Source organism: Lagenorhynchus albirostris, chromosome 3 (genome assembly GCF_949774975.1).
Source record: "Lagenorhynchus albirostris chromosome 3, mLagAlb1.1, whole genome shotgun sequence".
Classification (NCBI taxonomy): domain Eukaryota; kingdom Metazoa; phylum Chordata; class Mammalia; order Artiodactyla; family Delphinidae; genus Lagenorhynchus; species Lagenorhynchus albirostris.
Genome location: NC_083097.1, coordinates 152586809 through 152605865, shown reverse-complemented (window position 1 = coordinate 152605865; position 19057 = coordinate 152586809). Strand labels below are relative to the sequence as shown.

The following is a 19057-nucleotide window of genomic DNA, read 5'->3' as shown; positions in this document are numbered from 1 at the left end:
GCAGATGAATAGTATTGCGGGGGTTTTTTGTTTTGTTTTTTGTTTTGTTTAACCGAGGTGAGGAAGGAGTTAGGGAGCTGGGGAAATTGCAAGTTTAAATTGGGACATGATGATTTGAGATACCTAGTAGATATCCAAGGTTTGACAAGCTGTTGGATACTAGAGTCTGGGGCTCCTGGGGGAAGGCCAGAGCTGGACAGGTAAGTTGGGAGTCTTTGGCATGTAGGTGTTATTGATAGCCACAGAACAGGATGGGGTCCCAGAGAGTGAATGTAGAGAGGAAACATCTGATGGCCACTTTGGGAAGTAAATGAGACGCTGCCAAAGGAGGTGGAGAAGGAGCAGTCAGTGGGGCAGGAGGAAGGCATGAAGCCATGGGGAAGAGGGAGTGCACCTGGACCAGAGCTGCTCCTAGACAGGGTAAGAAGAAAGCTGAGAAACCACCATTGATTTGATAACCTGGAAATCATTATAGACCTTTCGAAGAGGGAATTAATTCATAGGACTGGTGGGGACAAGAGCCTGACTGGAGTGGGTTCAAGAGAGAACGGGAGGAAAGCAAGGGTGGCAGGACGATAGACAACTCAAGAGGAATTTTACTCTCAAGGGGAGTAGAATAAAAGAGAGATAGCTGGAGAGGGATGTGGGATCAAGAGAGAATTTCTTTAAAGATGAGAACGCTTACATCGGTTTCTGTAGTGAGGGGGTGATGCAGAAGATGATGGTGGAGGGGGGAGAATAGCATGGGCCATGCCCTAAAAAGAGTTGAGGGGTGAACGCCTATTCGTCCACCCACACACTTCGGTCCCTGCTCAATTTCCCCCGCCGCCTGCGCTTAGCTGCCGGGGCTGAGCACTGGGGCAAAGTGGGGACGCTGACACCACCATTGGAGGCGCTGCACGCTCTGGAGCGGGATACCAGGACACAGCCCATCGCGACAGTCAGCGCTGAGCCGTGGTTGCAGGGCCACAGGCTGCTGACTGCCGGGGGTCGGGGGTAGGAGTAAGGGCAGGGCCCACAGGTCAGGATCGGGGCCGAGCCAAGGGCCCTTCCACCTCCGTCCGCTGCCATTATTTTCTGCCTTCAGTGGAGTGTTCTGCAAACTTAACTTCAAGCTCCCCTGTGTCCTCCTCCACTAACCCCACCTCGAGGTACCCGCCCCACAACTCTCTACCAAATCCGTCCGATTTAGAAATTCTGGAACCGCCAATGGCTGTGCCTTACGCCAAACTGTGCCTATCTTCACGGCGGCCCTGAGAGGCGAGTATTATTGTCCCATTTTTCCGAGTTGGAAACTAAGGTTCAGAGATGACCGAGGTCCAGATCTGCCTGGTTTCCAAGGCGGCTTTCCTTTCATTCCTCCAACGGGAGGCGCAAGGGGCCAGGAGAACGGCGGGTCGGGCTCCGGGGCGAGGAAGGTGTCCAGCAGCCCAGTCCCCGCCCAGGCCCCGTCCAAGCCCCGAGGACCGTGTCTTACAGCTCAAAGCGAGATGGGACTTCGTGATTGGGCGGAGCGGAAGGATTGGGTGGGGCTTCCCACCGCCCGAGAGGCCGTGACTCTGACAGGGGCGTGGTATCTGGCTCCGCCCCCTTACGCGGGCTCAAAGCGGACGACGGCCACGGGGGCGGGGTCAGAACTCGGGCGGCGGATCCCAACGCTGCGCTTTGGAGATCGCCGGCGAGCAGCGCCCCGGCGGGGCCGGGCAGGTACATGCGACAGCGCGGGGCGTCTCGGGCAGGACCAGGCGGGTAGCAGAGGCCTACTGGGGACCACAGAGGGTACTGGGGGTCTTAGCCAGCTCTGCGCTTCCTCCGGTGGGCCGGAGCCCCTACCCCCGCCCCCGCCTTCCTGCGGCAAAGCCGGCTGCGGCGGGGCTGATTGGCGCCTGCGCCGCTCCCTACTCCCCGGACTCGGCCAGTGCATGGGGCCCGGGCGGGAGAAACTGAGTCACGTCTGGATGGTAGCAGGCCTGTGTGGGAGGCACCACCCCCACTGAGCTCCACGATGAATCCCCTTCCTGGCCACGCTTTGGAGTCCCAGCCCCCACCAGCCTCCGCAGGGGCCGCGCCCCCGCGCAGTCCCCCCCAGCGCCCAGGGGTCCCGCCCTGGCTCCCAGCAGCTTCGACTGGGCCTGGAATGGCTAGGACCCGCTCCAGCCGCCTCCCTCCCCACCCCTCCCCCTCGCGGCCGAAGCCCCTGTGTGCTCCCTCCGCTGGCTCTCCGCACAGTGTCAGCTTACATGCCTTATATAGTCCGAGCAGGCTCCAGTCGAGGCCTGCCTGCCGGGACCTGGGGGCGGGGGAGAGGAGCGCCGGCCCCGGACTGGCCTTGCCGTCCAGTCCGAGGCTCAAGGTTGGCTTGGGAGGAGGCCGTGCCAAATTAGCCCTGCGATCCACTCCTGGATGAGAGGAACCTCAAGACTGGATGCGGGCTCCCCTCACCCTCCCAGTTCCTTAGGGAAGGGCGGTTGCCCCTGTCTTTCTAAAGTGAGGTCTGCCAGCTAGTAGCCCAGCCAAACCTAACAAGGTGCCCGCCTACCCTCCCCCTGGGTGTGCTCAGCGTCTGCCCGTGCCTGCCTGGCACTAGTCCGAGGCTGGTGTCCTGTGATGGGCCTGCCTGTGCACCCACTATGCATCACTCACCTTTTCTCTCCTCTCAGGAGCGGCACCATGGATTCCTTCAAGGTGGTGCTAGAGGGGCCAGCACCTTGGGGCTTCCGGCTGCAGGGGGGCAAGGACTTCAATGTGCCCCTCTCCATCTCCCGGGTGAGCCTAGGTTGAGGCAGGGGCTCCTTCAGGAATCTTTGGGTGCTCAGATCTCCAGTGAGTGATGGGAGGCGTCTGAGCAGGAGTGAGCTGAGGCCAGTAGGCCAGGAGGTGTCCAGGTCCAGAGATGTGGGCTCCTGCCACAAGGACTGCCAACTAGGCAGATACTAGGAAAGGAGCTCCCACACTTCCACAGCACTGCACTGTACCTGATGCCAGTCCACGAAGCTCCTGGGGCCACCTTCGAGGCTCAGGGAGATGCCATTTCTGGAGGAGGGGAGCCTCAGGTCTCCAGGAAGGGCCTAAGCTGCTTCAGGGAGCAATGCTTGGAGCTGGACCCCAGGCAGGGCACTCTGACTGCAGGATCTCACTCCATCCTCATTGCCACCCAAGGAATAGCAACTGTCATCCTGTTTATCCAGTTGAGATAACTTGGAGAGGTGAAGGGGCTCCTTCAGCGATTCCATGGCAAAGCAGGGATTGGAATTCAGGCACAGGGATGGCCTGTAGTTTTTGTGGGTGGGTGGGTTGCCTCTCCCCAGCCTATGTGAGGACCTTTATCCCAGCCACTGGTCCCATTCAGGATGCAGTGGCCTTTGACCCCAAGCAGGGGTTAGGACCGGGCTCTAGGGCTGTGACTTCAGCTCCCAAGAGCCTGTTCTGTTGGGGGTGGAGCTGAGGGCTGGCTCCTCCCTATGGCAGGGGGATTGCCTTATAAGCCCAAGAATGCAGTCCCATGCTGGGATGGCCAACTGGTGGCTGGAGTCTGCAGAGCTGGAAAAAAGCTGGCCTAGGCCTGGACCCCTGAACCGCATGAGTGGGCCCCTCAGCTGATCACCACCAGGCTGTGGCTCCAGCTGTGGGGTCAGTTGTGGGACAGAACAAACTGCACTGAGAGCACGAGGCCAGCCCTTGGGTTGGTGTCTCTGACTGTGGCCTGGGGGTCAGGAGGGGGTGGGGACTTCCTGTCACCATATCCGCTTGTCCAGAGAGGCCCACCCAGGCTCCTGGTGGGCAGGCAGCTATTGGCAGAAAGCCCAGGGCAAGCACAGCCTGGAGGGGGCCAGAGGGCCCAGCTAGAGGGGGCCCCAAGGCAGTCTGTCAGAGTTGGGCTTGGTGGCCAGGGCAGGCAGGCAGTCACTGTTCCCAGGGACCCTTCCACAGGGTTCCCTGGAAGCTGCCCTACCAGCAAGGTAGCCAAGGGCAGTGGTGTCCCTACCACATACACCTATCCCACACCCAGTTCTCAAGCCTTGCCAGCCCTGGAAACCTACCCTATACTCCCCTCCCTGGGAAAGTGCTGGCCAGTGTGGCTGGGGCCTTGGCTGACCTCTGAGCCTCAGTTTCTTCATTGGTGAGGATGGGCAACAAAGTAGCCTAAGGGGTGGACTTTCAGATGTGGCCTGTTGGGGGCAGTCTGAGCCCAGGCTTCCTTGTCAGCAGCCCCAGCATGTGGGTGGGGCCACTAGCCGAGCCCATCCCTGGATTTGGACCTAGGCCCTGGTGGGTGGGTGTGTGGGGTGGTCTTTTCTGAGCTGGGCTGGCACCCTTTCTCTCCCCTGACCCCAGCATGGAGTGGGGCAGGGAGGGGCTAGGGCTGGCTGTAGGCCCGGGCCTGGGAGATGAGGTAATGTCTGGGACTTGGGGGTTGGGCTGCTCAGTGGAGCCCTCAGGCTGACTCACCCCCTACTCCATGCAGTGTCCAGCCCCCTGGCTTTTCCCCTCCTTGGTCCCTTGGGCCCTCTTGCTTCTCTCTCCAGACACACCCCACCCCCCCTGCCCCCCCCATTCTGCTTCTGTCTCCACCTTTCTGATCACTCCCCTATCCCTCCTGTGCTTCCTATCCTCCTCACTCGAGAGAAGGAAGTAGTCCCCAGCTCCCCATCTCCTCTCTGGGAGCCAACTGCTCCTGCTCAACCTGAGACCCCCACCTCAGGCTTAGCCCACACCTCCCAGGAGCCAGCCAGTGTGGGTAGGGAGTGGCCAGACCAGGTTTCCCGTCTACTGACTCACCACGACCTTGAGTAAGTCACTTCCTTGCAAGGGCGTCACTTCCCCATGCCCATTATAAGGGGTTGGATTGGACTAGAGGTAAGTAGGGGATCCAAGCCCTAAACCCAGCTAGGAGGTCAGGGGGTCTTTCCAGCCAGAGGGCTGACCTCTGAGTTGGGCCCCAGCTCTCAGCAGAGATGGCCTGGTAGGGTGGGGCCTTAGGGTCAGGGTCCTGGCCTTGCCTCTTGAGTTGCTAGCTGGGTAACTTGAAGCAAGTTACTTAACCTCTCTGTTTTTCCATGTGTAAAATAGGTATATTCCCAGACTCTACTCCACAGGGTTGTTGAAGGATTCAGTGTGTGGCAGTACTAGGTACTCAATAAGCGTAAGCTGCTATTACCATTTAGCAGGTGAAGAAAGGGCCACCCAGCTGTCTTACCCTTCTAACTTCCCAAGCATGAAATAGAGCCATCAAACCCAGTTCTCCCTTCTTTCCCTAGTGCCATTAGTCTCTGCATCTGGTCCCTCTGCCATCTCTCTGGAACCCCTTATCTCCTCTCTCTGCCTCAACTGAGTCTGAGCATCAGCCTACCTGATGAGCCTCATGGGGCCACAGACAGCCTGTACCCCTCAAATCTCACTGTGAATTTGCCTCCCAGCACTTCCCCACAAGCCTGCTCAATGCCAGGCCCCTTGCCAGATGGCCAGGCAGCCCTGTGGGCTTAGACTTATGAACAGCAGTGCCACTCCTGCCTGTGTTGCTGCCACTAGGCTAGAGGGCTGGGAGGGCCCAGTGGGGTTCTTCAGGGTCACCTCTATCTGGACCCTGGCAAATACCCCACCCTGGGCCTTAAAACTGCTGTTGGTTCCTCCCAATCTCAAGGCCAAATCCTGGTTCCTTCCAGCATTTGAGGCCGTCGTAAATAGCTGGACTCTCTCACACCATAGGCAGCCCATCCCACTCTCCTTTCGCCAAAGCCCACCACTTCCCAGAAGTCATCCTGATGGTTTCAGCTCATGTTGGTGGTGACCATTCCTTCCAGCCTAGTATTGCTTCTCATTTGCCATGGGAACCAGGGATTCACAACTCAGAGCCTGAAGGATTGGGGGCAGAGGGTGATGTGGCAGTTGAGGGCTTGGGGGTGACATCCATATTTATTTACAACCTATGAAGCCCCAGCTGACATTTTGGACCCCATTCAGTCACACTGATCACCGGGAACCTAGAGGTGAGGGGGCCTATTCCTGGTGCTTGAAGTGTTCCAGTAGATCCCTGACGATGGCTCCTGGACAGGGTGCTAGGAATGTAAGAGGTCAATGAGAGCACCCAGCAGTGCTCAGGGAGGTACATGCCACACGCACAAGCCAGAGGGCATGTCTGGTGGGTGGAATGGCCTGGGCGAGAGGCCAGCAGGGGCCTCAAAAGGCTGCGGCTGGAGCTGAGAAGCTTGGGTTTTAGCCTGAAGGTGGCTGCTTGTTGATGTCAGCAGTTTCTGGACTGTGGGGAGGGTCCCTGGAGGTGAACGAATAAATAAGCAGGGTGATTGGGGCGGTGGTGAAGCTCAGGTGAGCCCCACCCCCTTGCAGATGGCTTTAGTATGCAGCAGCTGCCCAGAAATATGTTGAATGAAGAGGCCTCTGGGTTCTGCACGTGGGGCAGCTAAGGAAAGGCAGGGTTGGCTGCTGTTGGCCTGAGTTTGGCCTGCAGAGCCTTGGGCCTCCACGATCCTCTGTCTCTCCATAGCTCACTCCTGGAGGTAAAGCTGCGCAGGCCGGCGTGGCCGTGGGCGACTGGGTGCTGAGTATCGATGGTGAGAATGCGGGGGGCCTCACACACATCGAAGCCCAGAACAAGATCCGTGCCTGTGGGGAGCGCCTCAGCCTGGGTCTCAGCAGGTATGCGGGCGCTGAGCAGGCCTGGCAGGTGGGCATGCCATTGGGGCTGCCCATCAACACCCCTTTCCCTTCTCTTTTAGGGCCCAGCCGCCTCAGAGCAAACCGCAGAAGGTATGTGAGGGGCTTGGGACATCTGGGTGGCAGGCGGGGTGGGATTGGACGTCCGGGCTGAACTGCCCTCCCTGGTGCAGCCTTGGTACCCCCATCCCTGGCTGGGAGTAGAGGGTGGAGGCCAGAGCTGGGGAGTCTGGGGACTGGGAGTTGGGCCGGGGGCTGCCGCACGGTCAGGGTACCACGCGTATCTGCCTGTCTGTCCGTCTGCCTGTCTGCCTCCCGCCGGCCTGTGCTGCAAGCTGCACTAGTCCGCCCTAGCCCTCGGGCCGCGTGGGCTGAGATCATCGCTCCCAAATGGGCCCCTTGAAACCCGAGTCGCCCCTTCCCCGTAGCCTCAGGCCAGATGTGTGGGGGTGGGGCTGGAGCGCCGCAGTCCTCTCCGCGCCAGGGGGGCACCCCACTCTAGCCAGGTCCCCGCCCCTGCCCGCCCTGCCCGCTCTGTCTCCGCCCAGGCCCTGGCCCCAGCCGCGGACCCCCCGCGGTACACCTTTGCACCCAGCGCCTCCCTCAACAAGACGGCCCGGCCCTTCGGGGCCCCCCAGCCCGCTGACAGCGCCCCGCAGCAGAATGGGTACGTCCACCCTGCCCGCCCACATCCCTCCTGCCCGCCCACCGCCCACGCCATCTGTCCACAACCCCACGCCCGCCCGCTGCCCGCTGCTGCTCAGTCTGCGCTGTGCCCCAGCCCGGCCGGAACCGTGCGGCAGCGACCCCTGGCGGCCAGGGCGGGGACTGCAGGCACAGGGCCCCACCGAGGGTGTGGCTCCTGCCTGGGCACTGTCCTCCTGGAGGCTCTGAACGAGGCAGCGCCCCCTCGCTGGTGGCCTGGGGTTGGGGTTTAGTGTCGGGCCGTCTGAGCCCTAAACGCTCAGTGCAGCCTTGCCTCAAGCTATTCTGACCCCATGCCGTCTTTCTTCCTCCCCTTGTCTATTTCTTTGTCCCTTTATCTGTCCATGTGTCTATTTCCTTCACAGGTGCAGACCCCTGACAAGTCAGTGAGCCCCCTCTGCCTGTCCCTCTCTTTCTTCCTTTTGGCACTCTGGGTGGTGGCCCCTCCCCACCCTGGCTGCCCTACTCTCACCTTGATTGCCCTCCTCCCCTCTCACTTACCTATCCAACCTCCCACCCAGCAGGGCCCTGGCCTTGCCCTTCCCCACTCTGCCATCACCATAGCCCACATGTACCAAATCTGGGGAGGGGCTGCCCCCACTGCCCACCCCAGCATGAGGTTCTGAGCCACACCCTCCCCACAGACAGCCGCTCCGACCGCTGGTCCCAGACGCCAGCAAGCAGCGGCTGATGGAGGACACGGAGGACTGGCGGCCGAGGCCTGGGACAGGCCAGTCCCGTTCCTTCCGCATTCTCGCCCACCTCACGGGCACCGAGTTCAGTAAGTGCCATCCCAGGGCAGGGCAGACTCTCTTCCTGGCCCCCAACCCGGGCCTGGGCTTAGCTGGAGCCTGCTCCGGCACCCCGTGACCCTCTGCCAGGGCTCAGGGCTGGGGTGGCCTTCTGTCTGCTCTTGGTCAATGCCTGCCTCTGCCCTCTCAGTGCAAGACCCGGATGAGGAGCATCTGAAGAAATCAAGGTAACAGGACGAGCTCCAGCCCCTCTTTCTCACTTCCTGCCTCTCCCATTCCACCCACCATCCTGTGTCTGCTCCTGGCCATCCCTAGCCAGGCTTCTCCATTCTCCTTCCTTTCTTCAGTCCTCCTTCCCTTCCTCCCTTCCTCCCTTCCTCCCTTCCATCTCTCCTTCCTTCCACTTTCTCCTCCTTCTCTCTCTGCCCCTCAGGGAAAAGTATGTCCTGGAGCTGCAGAGCCCACGCTACACCCGCCTCCGCGACTGGCACCACCAGCGCTCTGCCCACGTGCTCAACGTGCAGTCGTAGCCTGGCCCTCGCCGGCCGGCTGCCCTCTCTGCCTCTCTCTTTCTGTTCCTCCTCCCAGGCACCCCCCCCTTGGTGCCTCCAGCTTCTGCCTACCTCACCCCTCCCTTTCCTGCCCCTGGACTGAGCCTCCTACTGGCCTGGCCTCGGCTGCCCTCCTGGCACAGGGCCCGGCTCCATCTGACACTGTCTTCACTCTTTGCCTTACGGTACTGCTGTCTGCCAGGTCTGTGCTGGCTTAGGCATGAAAATAAACATGCTCGGCCCTGCTTTTTCTGCCTCTGTCTTCTATCTTTGTAGGCTTGGTTTGCATTTGGGGTAAGGGGGTGTTAGATGGATAAGATCCAGTATGGGCCCTGCCAGTTTGGGTCTCAGTGGGTGGGGGTACCCAGAAAAGGGGGCCTTGCCATCAGAAGGAGACCCAAGAGTTGCCCCAGAAGTGAGAGCCTTGCTCCACCTCCCAGCCCTGTGCCACAGACCAGCCAGCTGGGACCTGGCTAGGAGAAGCTGCCCTACCCATCCCTACCCCAGTGGGACCTGGAGTCCAACCCAGCAGCTCTCATGCACCCACACATCTCCCATGGGGCCAGCAGGACCAAGGTTGGGGGGTGGAGCCATGCCAGGAGCCTTAGCCGTGCAGGGCCTTGAATGGCAGATCTTACAGCCAGGTGCCCAGGACAGAAGCCCCAGCCCCAGCTTCAGCTACACCCCAGGAACCCTGGCCTGGTGAGAGAGAGTGGGCTCGGGCCTGGGGAAGGGTGGGTAGCCTCCAGAGGCATGGGGGTGGGCCCCTCCAAGCTGCCCCGGGGTCTCCCCACGGTCCTGTGGCGTCCCTGGGCACCCCCCTGGAGTCACTTTCCTGGCCTTGGCAGGCCCTACCACCCCCAGCCCCACCAGCCGCCCGCCCTGGGCTGTGGACCCTGCATTCGCCGAGCGCTATGCCCCGGACAAGACCAGCACGGTGCTGACCCGGCACACCCAGCCAGCCACACCCACGCCCATGCAGAACCGCACCTCCATTGTGCAAGCTGCCGCTGGAGGGGGCCCTGGAGGCGGCGGTGGCAGCAATGGCAAGACTCCCGTGTGCCACCAGTGCCACAAGGTCATCCGGTGGGTGGCCCTGTTCCTTTCCTACCGTGGTCTTTCCTGACCTCAAGTCCAGCCCTGGTGTCTTTCTGATCTCTGCTCCCCATATATCTCCCCACTCATCTCAGCCGCCCCTGCGGGAGGATGAGGATTCGGTTCCCTATTGGAGTGAGGGTAGGGACCTGGGCTGGTTCCTCAGGTTCTGAATCCCGCACTCCTTACCCGCAGCCCACCCGTCATTAGCCTCTGTTCAGCATTTGCCCTGGTGAAATGGAGGAAGTGCCAATGACACAGCCAAGCTGCAGCCCTAGACTTGCTGCTCTCTGGGCAAGGAAGGGCCTCCCCTTCCCAGTCCCTCTGCCTCTCTCCTTCCTGCTCACTCGGTCTCTCTCCGCTAAGCCTCTGAAGTCCCTCCCTCTCTGCACTGCTCCCCGGGGCCCAGCAGAGTCACACAGCCCCCCAGAATCAGTGTGACAGTGTGCCTTCGTGGTTCTCATCCCAGGCCCTGCACTGCTCTAGATTCCTGTCAGCTCTTAGGCTCTGTGAAGCACCCCCTCCTTCAGACATCCCCATTTCTCTGGGACCTGCAGGGCCCTCCCCAGGCCAGATGGAACAGGCAAGCAGGACAGGGTGGGCACCAGGCTCAGCTCAAGTGCCCACTGGTCTTCAGGGCTCACGGGCACTCCAGGCGTCCTGCCCCCCCCCCCAGGGCACCAATTCCCTGGGTTCAACTTATTAGGCCCAAATCAGCAGCTCTCACCCAGTGTAACCTTCCTCCTTTTCCAACACTGCCCCTCTCCCTCATCTCCTGTCATCAAAACAGTGCAGCTTTGTCTCTCTTGCTGTGTGACCTTGGGCAAGTCACCTCCCAAGCCTGTTTCTCCCCTATTTGGAGATGGAGAGAATGAACTTTCCCTTCAAGGCTTCATAGTAGGTTTTGGGTAAACCCCATGGGGTTCTAGCCAGGAACCCCGACTTCGTTTGCATCCATTCCTGCTCACTGCCCTTGCCTCCCGCCAGGGGCCGCTACCTGGTGGCGCTGGGCCACGCATACCACCCCGAGGAGTTTGTGTGCAGTCAGTGTGGGAAGGTCCTGGAAGAGGGTGGCTTCTTCGAGGAAAAGGGCGCCATCTTCTGCCCGCCCTGCTATGACGTGCGCTATGCACCCAGCTGTGCCAAATGCAAGAAGAAGATCACTGGCGTGAGTGGGGCTGGTGGGTGGCTGGGAAGGCAAGTCTGACCCTTGAGTGTTGAGGAGTGTTGTTGAGCAACTCCTGAGCCTGGGAGCTCTCCCTGCAGGAGCCTATTGGAACCTTACCAGCCTAACAGTCGGGCTGCTATATTGACCTTACTTTTCATTAATCAGGATCCTCTTAAAAATGACCTAAATCCCACTCAAAAGGGCTCAAGCAAGAGAGTGTTGGCGCAAATAATCAGAAAGGCTGAGGGGTGCTAACTTCAGGCCCAGCTGAATGCGTATCCCGGGGTCATCAGGAGTCTTTCTACTACTTGCCTCTGGTTTCATCTTTGTTGGCTTAGTTCCCAGCATGCTTTTCCCTAGAAAGCGGCAAAGATGGTGCCACAGTGGCTCCAGGGTTACATCTCCCCAGGTTAGCACCACAAAGTGAAAGAGAGCATCTCTGTGCCAGTTGATGTATAAAGAGTCCCAGTGCTGATACCCATCTCTGAACCAAGCCCCATGACTCTAATTGGCCAGGCCTGGGTGACACCCCCTCCTGGAGTGGGGTCTGGTGGCCTTGCCTGAACCACAGGACTGGTTCCTTGAAAATAAAACCAGGATGACATTACCCAAAGAAGGGAGGTAAGTGCTAGTCAGGCCAAAACAAGAGATGGCTGCTGTGTGGGGATTGCATTCAGCTTCGGTAATAGAAAACCCCACTACAGAGGTTGAAACAGAAGGAGTAATATTTACTTCAATCACAAGAATTCCAGGGGTGGAATAGCAGCTCAAGGATGCCTTTAGGCTTTTCCTCTTTTTAAGTTCCGAAACCCTTAGCATGTAGATCTTTGTCCTCAAGTGTATTGTATCATGGTTGGGGCAGATGCTTTCTTTTAATGAGGTTTTGCCTTTTGACTCTGGAAGAAAAACCAGGAACTTGAATCCTTATCTCAGTTGTTGGAATTGTTATCCTGTGAGCACCTGGACTATGGGGGAAGCTGGCAAATCCAGTATTTTAGCTTCTGTCCTCTGTAAGGGAGAAAGGCAAAAGAGAAGGGGGTTGTGACAGGCTTTTGGGAGGCTAATGCACCGTGTCTGCTGCCCCTAGTACATATGAAAACGGAAACTCTGAAAGATGACTTGATGGGCTTGAAGGACACAGGACTATTGATTTGCAAAGCCAGAAATTTAGGCTCAAAAACTTGTGATTCAAAATCCTGTTCTCCTCGCTGAGGCTAAATATGCAGCATAGCCTGGCCTGGTCTCCGGCAGGGCAACCTAGCTGCCACCCAGAGCTGGGCTTGGGACTTGAGTCAGCACAGGTCATGGGTTAAGAGTGATGCACTATCTACCTTCTCCCATTCGTTCTCTTTACTGAGTGTGGGCAGTATGCCCCACGCTAGGGACACCTCGTGAAGAGACAGGCGTGGCCCTGCCCCCAGGAGCTCACACAGAGGAAGGGGACTCTGAGGGTGTCAGGGGCTCAGCAGCCTGAGAAAAGGGGAGCATAACAGGCAGGGTAACAAGTTGAGGGGGTTTCAGTCGTACCTGTATGGAAACTGAAGTCCAGAGAGAGCCAGAAATTGCCCAAGGCTGCAGAGCATGAGGGCCGAGCCAGAGCAGCCCCAGGCACTGCTGACTTTCAGCTTGGGCTCTTCTTGCCGTTCACGCTTCTCCCCATTTCTGGATTCATAGGCAGAGCTTCCAGATGTGGCTAGAGAGCTCTGTAGTGATGGTCATGTTAGTGACGATTACCTTGACCGCAAGTGATAGAAAAAATAATGGCGGCTATTACTTACCTAAGAAAGTCCAGAGGTGGGCAATCTGGGACTTGTAGGCAGATCCAGGCTCCTGGATCTTGTTTCTCGGACATTCTCAACATTGGCTTACTTACCACTTGTAGTCCAAGATGCCGCTTGAGCTTCAGGCAAAATTTCCACGTTCCAACCAGCAGGATGTTGGAATGAGAAGAAGGCTTTTGGGAGCCATCTTTAGAAGATGCTGCCACCCAACCCTTCCGCTTCCATCCCATTGCCCAGAACTCAATCGCATAACCACACTGAGCTGCAAGGGAGGCTGAGAAATATAGTCTGGTATAGATATGTGCCCAGCAAAAAATGGGGGTTCCATCAGTAGACTGGAAGGGAAGAAAGGATATTATCACAGTCTTGTGGGTAATTTACTATGCGTAGGCATCCAACTAATCATACTACGAAGTCAGTTTGATTATTCTCATCTTACAGATGAGGAAATTTTGCCCAAGATCACAGTAATTTCTCCACCAGCCTAGGCCATACCCTGTTGGACTGTTCTAGCGGAACGGGTTGGATCCCAGGACCTTTCTTAAGCTGGCATCTGGGTTTGTTTCCCACAGATCAAGGCCCTGCTGTTCGCTGATGGCCCTGCCTGTGTTGCACAGCACTCTTGTCCCTCCCTGCCCCAGTTTTGGGTGGGCAGGGTTATCACCCAGGCCACAGATGAGGAGGCAAGGCTCACAGAGCCTGACTGGCTCCTGGGTCCTAGAGTAAGCCCAGAGTAACGTGGCAAGCCCTGCTCCTGCCCCAGCCCAGGCCAGTGGTTCCACAGTGTGGCCCAAGGGCCCTCAGCTTCCCCTCTTGCAGGGACTCCAGGGCCTGACAGACCCCAGGAAGCTCCTACCTCACCCTCGCATGGGGCAGAAAGCTAACCTTCCCAATTTACCACGCGCTTTGGGCTCTCCCTGTGCCTGGTGCTTGGGACTATGCCTGCTCTCGGAGCTCAGAGTGGAGCGTGGGGAGAGAAACACAGGACAATCAGGTTGTTTCAGCAGAGTTGGAGGGGACACATTAGAGGGGACCTGTCCCCTGGTCTGGGGACCCTCTGGAACACTATGCTCTCAAGGCTCACCACTCACCACCAGCCCCCCTCACTCTATGCTCCAGCCACATGCGCTTCTCCATTTTGCCAGTGTGCTGTTCCCTTCACCACAGGACCTTTGCACAGGCTGTTCTCTGCTAGGAATACTCTTTAGCACTCTCTTTACCTCATTTCTTCTCATCCGGGACTCAAATAGCACTTCCTCAGGGGTACTTTCCCTGATACCCACCCTCCCCACCAGCCCAGGCTCCCCACTGTTTGCTCACTACCTTCCAGTCCTGTTGTCCCATCTCTTCCGCAGGGTGCACTTCATGGGTTGGGACCAGGGCTGTTTTGCTCACACATTATGCTGTGCCCAATATATAGGAAGTGGTCAATTAACACTTGAAGGAGTGGATGGAAGTGGCCTCTAAGCTGAACTTAAAACATGAGTAGGAATTAGCTTGGAGAAGGATCAGGGGAAAGTGCTCCAAGAGGAGGGAAGAGCTGTGTCACAAGGCAACACACAGGGAGGGTGTGAGATGAGGCGGAAGAGGGGGGCAGGGGCCGTGTTAGAAGTTCAGAGCTGGGGACTTCTGAGGTCAGGTGTGCCTGGCAAGCTTCCCTGGGGCAGAGGGAGACAGCTAGAGGAGGAGAACTGAGCTGCTGGCCCTGGGTCAGCATGGTGGGATGGGAGAGGCAGATAGATTTAGGAAGCTTTGGGCATGAGACAGGGAACACTGGCTCATGGGTTCTTCTGGATACTGGCAGAGACCTACCTCCCTGCCCATGTTCCCACTGGGCCCAGCTCTGGGCTCCCCATGCTCCTGCCAAGACCCTGTTCTGTGGGCTCACAGCCAAGTTCCTTCCCCCAACCCTTTGTCTTTTCCTTGCAAAGAGGCAACACCAGGCAGTGGGAAGGGCCAGCTTTGTAGCGAGCCAGACTTGGGCTCAAAACACATTTCCACCATCTATTGGCTGTATGACCTGGGGCAAGTCACTTTCTCTGGGCCTCACTAAAATGGGGGTGGCAGTAACTTCCTGGCCAGGGTGGTTGAGAGGTATATGTGAGATGTGACAAATTTTTTTTTTTTTTTTGGCCACTCCACACAGCTTGTGGGATTTTAGTTCCCCGACCAGGGATCGAACCTGGGCCCTCAGCAGTGAGAGCATGGAGTCCTAACCACTGGACTGCCAGGGAATTCCTGTGACAGATTTTATAGAGGTCACACGGGCCAGCTGAGAGTTAGGTGCTTCCCACGCTTATGTCTTGTCTTACTTGGTCCACACTTCATTTTTAAATTAATGGCCAACATTGAAAAACTGGATTTGACTTTAACACCTAGATTTCCACCTGAGCCTTCCAGGCGTTCCTGAATGAAGTGGTCAGCACCACCCCCGCAGGGAGAACAGGTGCTCTCCCGCAGCACAGTCCCCACCTGGCCTTGGCAGGTACTGGGTCTGGGACCCCTGGATTTAGATGTGGGACCATCTTTACAACACCCCTGCAAAGCTGGGATTAGGCTCTCAGTTCAAAGGGGAAGGAGCCAAATGTAAAGAGAAGGTAAAGCTGTTGGGCAAGCCACACAGCTAAGGTCTGGCTGAACTCAAAGATCTGATCCCCCCTCCGGGCTCCACATTGCCTTCTGCCTGCTCCGGATAGGAATGCTGCTGCCCTGGTTGGCCCGGGGGTCCCAGCCCCAGGGAGAGCTCAGCCCACCAGCAGCCTCTGCTTTGGCAGGCCTCCATTGGAGCAGGTTAACTCAACTCACGAGCACTTGTGATGCATACCCATGGACCAGGCACTGTTGGGATATACCTACTAACAGGACAGTTGGTATTTCATGCCCTCCTGGACCTTACACTGGATCAGGAAGAAGAGGGGGGTGGGGAGCAGACAATAAGCAATGACAAAATAGGTAAATTACCTGGTAGTATGTTATGGAAAAAAGGAAAGCGCTATTGGGAGTGTGGCTTTGGGAAGGGGGGTTGGCCTATGAACTGGTGGTGTCAGAGTGGGCCTCATGGAGAAGGTGACCTTTGAGCAGAAACTTGAAGGAGGTGAGGGGTGGGCCTTGCAGGTATCTGGTGCAGAGCAGTCCAGGTAGAGGGGACAGCTGGTGTGAAGCCCCAAGACGGTGTGCCTGGTGTGTCAACCAGGGATGAGAGGCCATATGGGGAGAGCAGAGGGACAGAGGCCAGACTTGCTGGCCTCTGGGCCCTTCCCAGGGCTTTGGCTTTTGCTCAGAGAAATGTGGACTAGGCAGGAATTGGGGCAGAGAAGGATGTGGCCTGGCACAGGTTGATATCAGTCTGTAAGGGCAGAGGGAGGAGCACAGAAGCCAGTTTCATGCAGTCATCCAGGTCAGAGGTGCCCAAGGCTCACATCTCACATCAGGGAGGCTGTGAGAAGTGCTCAGAATCTGGACGCATCTTGAAGGTGGACCCAGCAGGATTTCCTGGTGGACCTGAAGTGAGGTGTGGGAGAAAGCAGGGAATTTGGTCCACGTGGATGGAGTTGCCATCAACTGAGATGGAGACAGCTGTGGGAATGCGAGAGGTATGGGGTGCAGAGATGGGGAGCTGAGCTTTAGACGTGGCGTGGTGGACAGCCACGGGGAGACCTCAGGGTTGGAGAAAGAAAGTAGCAGCAATGCGTGTGCAGACGTAACATTTACCCTGAAAGAGAGGACCCAAGCCTGCTTTCCTGTGTCCCCGGCTCTGGAGAGGAGGGTGCTGAGCTGCCAAGTGACTGTCGCTTCCTCCCAGGAGATCATGCACGCCCTGAAGATGACCTGGCACGTGCATTGCTTCACCTGTGCGGCCTGCAAGATACCCATTCGGAATAGGGCCTTCTATATGGAGGAGGGGGCCCCCTACTGCGAGCGAGGTATCTGGTGGAACAGGCAAGGAGGCGGGGCTGGGTGAGGGGGCGGGGCGCGGCAGGGGAGAACCCAGGGGCCCCTTCCTCTCTGTGTGTCTCCAGACTATGAGAAGATGTTTGGCACAAAATGCCGAGGCTGTGACTTCAAGATCGATGCCGGGGACCGCTTCCTGGAGGCGCTGGGCTTCAGCTGGCACGATACATGCTTCGTGTGCGCGGTGAGTGCCCCTCCTCCGACTCAGGCCCCGCCCCCAGAGCCCTGTGTTCTTCGCCAGCCTCCCTCCCACCCCTGCCTCTGGGATTCCGAAGAGGTTGGGAAGGGGCCTCTCTTGCCACCTCCAACCCCATGTAACTGGACCTTGGCTGTTCCCAGATATGTCAGATCAACCTGGAAGGAAAGACTTTCTACTCCAAGAAGGACAAGCCCCTTTGCAAGAGCCACGCCTTCTCCCACGTGTGAGCCCCTCCCACCCACTGCTGCCACCCTGCCCTGTCCAGCTGGAGGGGTTGCTGGTTCTGGAGTCATCGCCCCAGATTTCTGGGTAGGGCCAGCAAAAGTTGCCCAACCCCGACTCTTGGCCTGAGCCTGCGGTTCCCCGGGCCCCTGCCCACCCGCTTCACCTCCCCCCACTCCCTCCACCACCTCCGCACACTGGTGCTGGCCTCACCGGCCCCTCTTCACGTCCAGTGCCACAATAAACCTATATCCAGCTGTGTCCAGCGTGCACTTCCCCCTACGCATCAAGAAAGGTGGGATCTGAGGCACGTAGCAGGGTGGAGATTAAGTTTTCCAGGGCTTACTGTCCTGGTGGTCCTGTGATGGGGACACGGAGGACGCTCAGTCAGCAGGAGGAGGCAAAGGGGAATCGCATGTGCTGGGCCCAGCACCCGCAGAAGTGGGGGGCACCTGGGCTGGCCTGGCGTGGAGGTCAGAGAAGAGGAGTTGAGGGGCATCCTCAGGGATGGGACATGGAAAACAGTACGCCAGAGTGAGGGCCTAGAGGGACCGCTGCCATCTGTATGCTGCAGGCAAAGAAGGTGGGGCTGGAGAGGGCAGCCCTCTGGTCCTGGGAAGCCACAAGTGCCAGGACAAGGAGCCAGGACTGCTTCCTGAGGGCAAGGTGGCGGTGGGGAGATCAGGGCACAGAAGTGCTCAGATCTGTGTTGTAGAAAAAGCCCCGAGAGCCGTGAGTGGGGTGAACAGAAGGAGAGAGACTGGGAGGAGGGGCAGGACTCAGGGGAAGAGAAGAGCAACAAGCCAAAAGGCAGAGATGGGATCCAGTGACAGGTCCCAGGGAGCCCAGAGTGGAGACCTGGGATGAGAGGTGAGGAGAGGAAGGAAGGCAGGTTTGCTAGACATCTGGAGTATACCAGTCATTCCTCACATCATCTTACATGATCCTCCTGGCAACACTGTGAGGTGCCTGCAGTTATTCTCATTTTATAGATGAAAGCCTAGGAAACCTGACCAAAGTCGCACAGATGCTGAGCCATGAGCCAGACTAGAAGGCAGGCACGAAGCTGGCTGCACTGCCCTGGGACTGGCCGGCACTGAGTGCCATGCTCCAGGGAGGATCCTTCGGAAGCTTACTTCTGTCTGCTGCCTCAAAACCTGGAGGCTATGGTGGTGGCCCCATCTTTCCCTGGGGTCTCTTGCTTCCCACTGGTGGCTTCCACTACCCCAGGGAGACTGTCATTTCTCCTGTTCCAAGTTTGGACTGGAGAAGGACTGAGGAGAGGCCCCAAACTAGGCCAAGACAATTCAGTGCGCCCATGGCCACCTGTCCTCCAGGGCTCCCTTGGCATGAGGAACCTCAGCACATCTAAAGTTGTTGTCATTCTCAACAGATGCTTGGGCCTGTCCTCTTTAAGAGAAGAGAAGGGCCTCTCTGTTGTGTTCTCTCGAGGACCCCTGGAGCATGAGTGCAGGGCTTCCTGTGTTGTTGAGTTGGCCAAAAAGTTCATTCGGGTTTTTCCAATTTCATGATGTCTTGCCAGAGCCTAGAACAGTGCCTAGCACACAGTGGATGCCCAGTGAATGTTTGCTGAATGACTGAATGAGGTGCCTATGGGACATTTAGGAGACCAATTCAGGGAGCAGCAGAATATTCAAGTCTAGATTCACCTTGGATTCAATTTGGGAGTGAGTTTGGGGTAGTTATCACAGATACTTGTCTTTGATGCCCAGAGAGGGGCCCAGGCAGGTCACAACAGGAGTAAGGCAGGTAAGATGTCATTTTCTTTCAACATAGTTATCCCTGGCTTATTTTTTTTTAAGAATTTCTTGTTGCCTTTTTAAAAATATTTATTTTATTTTTTTTGGCTGCGTCGGGTCTTTAGTTGAGGCATGCAGGGTCTTCGTTGAGGCATGCGGGATCTTTCATTGCGGCATGGGCTCTTCGTTGTGGCGCACGGA

At 57.7% G+C, this 19057-nt stretch overlaps 1 protein-coding gene across 5 annotated transcripts; it reads left to right on the top strand.

The window, feature by feature from the left end:
* The first annotated feature begins 1617 nt into the window (after positions 1 to 1617).
* PDLIM7 (PDZ and LIM domain 7) lies at positions 1618 to 17357 on the top strand. 5 transcript variants are annotated; one of them, XM_060144328.1, is made up of 14 exons: positions 1618 to 1707; positions 2661 to 2766; positions 6503 to 6654; positions 6735 to 6765; positions 7221 to 7339; positions 7743 to 7763; positions 8022 to 8158; positions 8320 to 8356; positions 9321 to 9382; positions 9529 to 9766; positions 10763 to 10943; positions 16527 to 16647; positions 16744 to 16859; positions 17015 to 17357. In XM_060144328.1, the coding sequence occupies exons 2-14, from the start codon at positions 2671 to 2673 to the stop codon at positions 17099 to 17101; spliced, it is 1398 nt and encodes a 465-aa protein (XP_060000311.1). In that variant the 5' UTR covers positions 1618 to 1707; positions 2661 to 2670; the 3' UTR covers positions 17102 to 17357. The 5 variants fall into 5 exon arrangements, with proteins under 5 accessions (XP_060000311.1, XP_060000313.1, XP_060000312.1 ...); XM_060144330.1 differs by lacking the exon at positions 7221 to 7339 and having other exon boundaries at positions 7743 to 7759; XM_060144329.1 differs by lacking the exon at positions 7743 to 7763.
* The last annotated feature ends 1700 nt before the right edge of the window (positions 17358 to 19057 follow it).